This window comes from Equus przewalskii, chromosome 9, assembly GCF_037783145.1.
Source record: "Equus przewalskii isolate Varuska chromosome 9, EquPr2, whole genome shotgun sequence".
Lineage (NCBI taxonomy): Eukaryota > Metazoa > Chordata > Mammalia > Perissodactyla > Equidae > Equus > Equus przewalskii.
The window spans coordinates 41,750,698-41,758,620 of record NC_091839.1 but is presented as its reverse complement, the minus strand read 5'-3'; the positions used below and the strand labels follow the sequence as shown (position 1 = coordinate 41,758,620).

Sequence of the window (7,923 nt, the reverse complement as noted above, 5' to 3'; positions counted from 1 at the left end):
CTTTTCTATTCAGAACTCTTTTTTTCCAAATAGCTGAGAGTTTACTAGAGTATTAAACTTGACAGAGTTTTTTTCCCCAGTAAAAATAGCTCTTTTTCTCTCTGATCATAAATATACATGCTCATATAATGGAATCACTACTCAAAAGTGAAAAGGAATGAACTGCTAATGTTTGCAGTAATATCTGGATGAATCTCTGAATCATTTTGCTGAATAAGAGAAATCAAACTGCATACTACATCCTATATGATACCATGTGTGAGACAGACTTGAAAGCAAAACTATAGGGATCAGAATCAGATTCGTGATTCTCAGGGGCAAGGGTACAGGGGAAGAGATTGATTACAAAAGGGGCATGAAGGAACTTTTTGTTTTAGTGGTGATGGAAATAGTCTGTATTTTGTTTGTGGTTACCAAGGTCATAAATATATGACCAATTTTGTAGAGATTCCTTCTATACACAAAAATGTATATTCTGTATTTGAGAGATCCACGTATATCTGTTAAATTGAAATTGTTGATTTTATTATTCTCTTCTTTTGTCCTTAATTTTTAAGATGGTAATTTTATGTTTTTTTTTTAATTGAGGTCATAACAGTTTATAACATTGTGAAATTTCAGTTGTACGTTATTATTTGTCAATCACCATATAAATGTGCCCCTTTACCCTGTGTACCCACCCCCTAACCCCCTTTCCTCTGGTAACCACTAAACTGTTTTCTTTGTCTGTGTGTTAGTTTATCTTCGACGTTTGAGTGAAATCATATGGTGTTTGTCTTTCTCTGTCTGGCTTATTTTAATTAGCATAATACCTTCAAGGTCCATTCATGTTTCGAATGGGACAATGTTGCCCTTTATTTACGGCTGAGTAGTATTCTGTACACACACACACACACACACACTACATCTTCTTCATCCAATCATCAGTTGATGGGCAGTTGGGTTGCTTCCACTTCTTGGCTATAGTGAATAATGCCATAATGAACTTACGGGTGCGTAAGTCTCTTTGAATTGCTGATTTCAAGTTCTTTGGATAGATACCCAGTAGTGGGATAGCTGGGTCATACGGTATTTCTATTTTTAATGTTTTGAGACGTCTCCATACTGTTTTCATTAATGGCTGCACCAGTTTGCATTCTGACCAGCAGCTTATGAGCGTTCCCTTTTCTCCATATCTTCTCCAACATTTGTTCTTTTTTGTTGTGGTGATTATAGCCATTCTAACGGGTGTAAGAGATATCTTAGTGTAGTTTTGATTTGCATTTCCCTGATGAATAGTGATGTTGAACATCTTTTCATGTGCCTATTGGCCATCTTTATATGTTCTTTGGAAAAATGTTTATATCCTATGCCCATTTTTTGATCGGGTTGTTTGTTTTTTTGTTGTTCACTTGTATGAGTTCTTTATATATTTTGGAGATTAACCCATGGTTAGATATATAATTTGTAAATATTTTCTCCTAGTTAGTGGGTTGTCTTTTTGTTTTGTTCCTGATTTCCTTTGCCTTGCAGAAGCTCTTGAGTCTGATGAAGTCCCACATGTTAGTTTTTTCTTTTGTTTCCCTTGACATGGTATTCGAAAAGATCCTTCTAAACCAATGTCAAAGAGTGCACTGCCTATATAGTTTTCTTCTAGGAGTTTATGGTTTTGGGTCTTACCTTCAAGTCTTTGATCCATTTTGAGTAAATTTTTGTGTATGGCAAAAGGTAACGATCTACTTTCATTCCTTTGCATGTGGCTGTCTAGTTTTCCCAAGACCATTTATTGAAGAGACTTCCCTTACTCCTTTGTATGTTCTTAGCTCCTTTGTCGAAGATTAGCTGTCTGTAGATGTGTGGTTCTATTTCTGGGCTTTCAATTTTGTTCCATTGATCTGTGTGTCTGTTTTTGTACTAGTACCATGCTGTTTTGATTACCATAGCTTTGTAATATATTTTGAAGTCAGGGTTGCGATGCCTCCAGCTTTGTTCTTTTTTCTCAGGATTGCTTTAGCAATTTGGGGTCTTTTGTTGCCCCATATGAATTTTAAGATTCTTTGTTCAATTTCTATAAAGAATGTCATTGGGATTCTGATTGGGATTGCATTAAATCTGTAGGTTGTTTTAGGTAGTATGGACGTTTTAACTATGTTTATTCTTCCAATCCATGTGCATGGAATTTCTTTCCATTTCTTTCTGTCATCATCAGTTTCTTTCAATATTGTCATATAGTTTTCATTATATAGGTCTTTCACCTCCTTGGTTAAATTTATTCCTAGATATTTTATTCTTTTTGTTGCGATTGTAATTGGAATTGTATTCTTGAGTTCTTCTGTTAGTTTGTTATTAGAGTATAGAAGTGCAACTGATTTTTTTAAGTTGACTTTGTACCCTGCAACTTTGCTGTAGTTGTTGATTATTTCTAATAGTTTTCTGATGGATTCTTTAGGGTTTTCTATATACAAAATGATGATGTCTGCAAACAGCAAGTTTCACTTCTTCGTTGCCTGTTTGAACTCCTTTTATTTCTTTTTCTTGCCTAATTGCTCTGGCCAAAACCTCCAGTATAAGGTTGAGTAAGAGTGGTTAGAGTGGGCACCCTTGTCTTGTTCCTGTTCTGAGAGGGATGGCTTTCAGTTTTTCACCGTTGAGTATAATCTCAGCTGTGGGTTTGTCGTATATGGCCTTTATTATGTTGAGGCACTTTCCTTTTATACCTTTTTATGGAGAGTTTTTATCCTAAATGGATATTAGGTCCTGTCAAATACTTTCTCTGCCTCTATTGAGATGACCATGTGGTTTTTATTCCTGAGTTTGTTAATGTGGTGTATCACATTGGTTTGTGGATGTTGAACCATCCCCTGCGTCCCTGGTATAAATCCCTCTCGGTCGTGGTGTGTAATCCTTTTAATGTATTGCTGTATTTGGTTTGCTGACATTTTGTTGAGGATTTTTGCATCTATGTTCATCAGCGATATTGGCCTGTTCTTTTCCTTCTTTGTGTTGTAGTTGTCTGGCTTTGGGATCAGTGTGATGTTGGCCTCGTTGAATGTTATTGGGAAGTGTTCCATCTTCCTCAATTTTTTGGAATAGTTTGACAAGGATAGTTGTTAAATCTTCTTTGAATGTTTGGTAGAATTCTCCAGAGAAGCCATATGGTCCTGGACTTTTATTTTTTGGGGAGATTTTTGATTTCTGTTTCAATCTCTTTACTTGTGATTGGTCTGTTCACATTCTCTAGTTCTTATTGATCCAGTTTTTGGAGGTTGTATGAGTCTAAGAATTTATCCATTTCTTCTAGATTGTCCAATTTATTGGCTTATAATTTTTCATAGTATTCTCTTATAGTGTTTTGTATTTCTGTGGTATCACTTGTAATTTCTCCTCTTTCTAATTTCATTTATTTGTGCCTTCTCTTTTTTTTTCTTAGTCTGGCTAACGGTTTGCCAATTTTGTTTATCTTCTCAAAGAACCAGGTCTTTGTTTCATTGGTCCTCTCTACTGTTTCTTATTGTTGTTTCAGTTTCATTTATTTCTTATCTAATTTGTATTGTTTCCCTCCTTCTGCTGACTTTGGCCTTTGATGTTCTTTTTCTAATTATGTTAGGTGTAGTTTAAGATTGTTTGAGATTTTTCTTGTTTGTCAAAGTGGACTTGGATTGCTATGAATTTCCCTCTTAGGACTGCTTTTGCTGCATCCCATATGAGTTGGTATGGTGTATTTTCATTCTCGTTTTGTCTCCAGATATTTTTTGACTTCTTCTTTGATTTATTCAATGATCCATTGGTTCCTCTGTAGCGTTTGTTTAGTCTCCACATATTTGTCGCTTTGCCAGCTTTTTTCTTGTAGTTGATTTCCAGTTTCAAAACATTGTTGGAAAAGGGCTTGATAGCATTTCAGTCTTAAATTTATTGAGGCTTGTCTTGTTTCCCAATATATGGTCTATTCTTGAGAATGTTCCATGTGCACTTCAGAAGAATGTGTATTCTGCTGTTGTTGGATGGAGTGTTCTATATATATCTATTAAGTCCATCTGGTCTAGTTTTTCATTTAAGTCAACTATTTCCATGTTGACGTTTTGTCTGGATGATCTGTCCATTGATGTAAGTGGGGTGTTGAGGTCCCCTACTCTTATTGTGTTACTGTTAATATCTCCTTTTATGTTTGTTAGTAGTTGCTTTATGTACTTTGGTGCTCCTGTGTTGGGTGCATATGTATTTATAAGTGTTATGTGTTCTTGGTGGAGTGTCCCTTTTATCATTATATATTGCCCCTCTTTGTCTCTCATTACCTGTTTTGTCTTGAAGTCTACTTTGTCTGATGTAAGTATGGCAACACCTGCTTTCTTTTGTTTGCCATTGGCTTGGAGTATCATCTTCCATCCCTTCACCCTCAGCCTGTGTTTGTCTGTAGAGCTGAGATGTGTTTCCTGGTGGCAGCATATTTTTGGGTCTTGTTTTTTAATCCATCCAGCCGCTCTGTGTCTTTTGATTGGAGAATTCAATCTGTTTACATTTAGAGTGGTTATTGATATATGAGGGCTTAATGCTGCCATTTTATCGCTTATTTTCTGGTTCTTTTGCCTTTCCCTTGTTTCTCATCCCAGTGTTTTGGACTGCCAATTTAGTTTGGTAGTTCTCTATGATGGTTTTCTTAGTTTTCTCTTTATTTATCATTTGTATCTGTGTTCTGTTTATGTTTTTAGTGGTTACTATGAGGTTTGTATAAAAAATTTCATAGACGTGATAGTCCATTTTCTCATAGCCTCTTATTTCCTTAACCTAAGCCAATCCCATCCCTTTCCTCTTTCCTTCTAAGTTATTATTGTCATAACTTATTCCAATTTGTGTTGTGAGTTTGTGGTTAAGATGATGATATTACTTTTTTTTTATGATAGCTATTTTGAATTCTCTGTCATTTAGATTATAAAGTTCTGTGCCTTGAGGATTGGTTTCTGGGTGCTTGTCATTTTCCTTCTGCTCTGGAGTATTAAAATATTTTTTCCTATTGTTTACTGGTGTGGATTTGTGCCTCTGCATTGTGATAGTATTTGGTTGCAGCTTCCACCTGCCACTATTGGATAGGGGTCAGGATTTGTGTATTATGAACCCTCTGTGGTCTGTGGCTTGCTCACTCACAGCTACTGCTTTTCTATCATATGTGAGGGTGCTCTGGTCAACTGGCCAAGCTGGAGTGCTGGGTGCAAGGAGGGGCACTTTTTTTCACCTGCAGGATCATAGAGACTTCTCACTCTGCCCTTACTATCTGTTCTCCTAGGATGCTGGCTTGATGAAGACCCCCCCTGTAATAGCTTAGCCTTCTCTCTGTGGGGCTTTCCCTCGGGCTATGAGGGAACTTGGAGAGAGAATCTGTTCCCGCAGAGGGCCACCCCTCCTCCCTCCTCTTAGAGCTGTGCTTGGTCCCGGGGTTGTTGCCATTTGGAAAGGAGAGGGGATCCCCTTGCCTCCTTCCACTTCCTCTGGGCGTCCAGTACCTCCACCTCAGGTGCATGGCTGTGTGGGTCTCTGAGACATCTTTTGTGTTGTGTGGATGTCCTCTGTTGGTGTATGAATGTCCTTGTTGTATATCAGAGGTGAGAATCTAAGGGAAGCGCTCACTCCACTATGATGCTGACATCACTCCTGTCCTCCACTTAATTTTTTATCCATCTGAATTTTGTAAAAACGTAGGAAGAAATAAGATCTATGAGATTTACGACTTTGATGTGACTGCTAAAAGTTTTGTTTCTGTATCTTTGTAAATATGTGGACATTACATACTTAACATGTGCAAAATATGTGGACGTTTCGTATACAAATTGGAATCACAATATACTTTTAAAGCTACTTTAAGTTATTGGGTGGTAATATTTCTAATATATTCATGATATTTCCCTTCCTTCTCAAATAGATTTGATTGAAAAAATCCATATCATAAAACCTTAGAACCGGTATCATGAGCGCCAAGTACTATGCTCCAAAAAATTCTCACTAGTTATCAAAGTGAAGAGGACCAGATCTTTTGCTTTTTAAATTCTGTTCTCTGCTTTTTATCAGTACTTACCACTAGGCCCTTTTACTGTGGTCTGCTTTTGAAAACTCTTTTCCTTTTCTCATTAACTGCTTCTAATTTGCTTTTGGCTGAGAAACGCTGTAATCAACCTTAGTAGAATTGTGTTTAAAATGAGAGTCCATAGCACTCATGGGATTCTTCAGCGAGTTAATTTCTGGGACTTGGATGCATATGTTGCTTGGAGATCTTTTCCCGTCTGGCCTGTACACCCTAAGCTGTGTTGTAGATGGTGAAATTACCAGATAGCTGAGTTCTAGGCAGGAAGAAAAGTCATGGCCTTTGAAGAGGAAGGGGGTGGGGTTAAGGGCAGAAGTTCTTATACTTGGTAAAGATGACAAATTTCATAGAGAAATCCATTTTTGGGTTGATTAGTGTCAGCAGCAGTTTACATGTGACTTTTAAAAATCACTGTGTGTGCGACTGACTTTTCTTTGCTTTTTCTCCCTCTGTCAGGTTCTTCAGAACAGATATCCTAGCCTATTGACGGCAACTGATCACCTGCTTGACATTTACCTCCAACTTACTGGCGAGAAACATCGCTCGCAGAGTGATAGTTCTGCTGCATCTGAACAGGCACCTGAAGAGGTTTCAGAAGCCAGGAGAGAAAACAAAAGACTAAGCCTTGAGGGAAGAGAATTGTCTCTCAGGTATTGGCCTAAACACTTTTTTGAGTTGATATTTTAAAAACTGCTTCCTTCAAAAGTTCTTACCAGCTAGAACTGAATAGTTATGAGAGGTCAGGTGTTGAAATTAGACGTCTGAGGGGCTGGCCCCGTGGCCGAGTGGTTAAGTTCGCGCGCTCGGCTGCAGGCGGCCCAGTGTTTCCTTGGTTCTAATCCTGGGCATGGACATGGCACCGCTCATCAAACCATGCTGAGGCAGCGTCCCACATGCCACAACTAGAAGAACCCAGAACGAAGAATATACAACTATGTACTGGGGGCTTTGGGAAGAAAAAGGAAAAAAGTAAAAATCTTTAAAAAAATAAATAAATAAAAAATAAAATAAAACTAGACGTCTGGAGTGCTTCATGGAGTCAGATCCCTTCTTTAGATCTGTGGTTACTGATTGGGGTGGCTTTTAAAGGTAATGCTATTTTAGCTTTAAAAAATAACTTTTAAAGCCAAAGTTGGGAACAGTTGCTGACATAATTCTTTCACTGGATATCCTTCTGTAACCCTTGGGGTCTTAAATAAGACTCTCGGATTTTGCTGTGTGTAGTGAGTTCTGTGCCTTTGCTCTCCATTCTCGATGGTTGACTTGCCCTTGTAGACGTGAAAATTAGGAATGGGCAGCTCCCCTCAGTTTGCTCTGGGAGTTAGTTGCTCCCCCTCCTCCGCTGCCTTGTCATGCATGGATCAGGGAGAAATGAGTGATAGGTCACTTCCTGATAGGAGTAGAGACTGGGACCACTAACCTATTCTTTCCCCTGACACTATTTATCTTCACATTGCCAGAAAAAAACAGAGACTTTGTTGTCAGAGACTTTGTTAAGTGGACCAAGTAAACTCTGATGCCTTTCATGTCTTTGGCGTGTGGCCTTTTATTTCTTGACTTTTTTTTGTTTTGTCTTTTTAAGGGATTTACTGAACTGGTGTAATCGGATTGCCCATAGCTTTGACAGTCTGTCTTCATCAGCATCGTTAAGTATTTTTCAAGAGGTGAGATACAGTCTTCCCGCTTGTTTTCTCTGTGCTGTCTAATGCTGTTGGTGTCCATAATTATCTTCTATCTCTTGAACTGCTAGCAGAGTTTTTCTTTTGTGTTAGATATGTTTATTATCCTTAGCTAGTTACAACTGAACTAATGTTGCCTTAAAACTAATTGGATGTAGTAAATGCTTTTTGGTTTTTGAAACAGGTTACTACTAA

The 7,923-nt window shown here is 37.9% G+C and overlaps 1 protein-coding gene across 2 annotated transcripts in view; it reads left to right on the top strand.

Annotated features, from left to right (window-relative positions):
- Positions 1 to 7,923, top strand: part of MDN1 (midasin AAA ATPase 1) — a 160,312-nt gene that overhangs the window by 35,676 nt on the left and 116,713 nt on the right. For both annotated transcript variants that reach the window (XM_008538002.2, XM_008538001.2), the window contains exons 10-11: positions 6,506 to 6,699; positions 7,632 to 7,713. In XM_008538002.2, the coding sequence (XP_008536224.2) occupies positions 6,506 to 6,699; positions 7,632 to 7,713 (276 nt within the window). The remainder of the gene's footprint in view (positions 1 to 6,505; positions 6,700 to 7,631; positions 7,714 to 7,923) is intronic.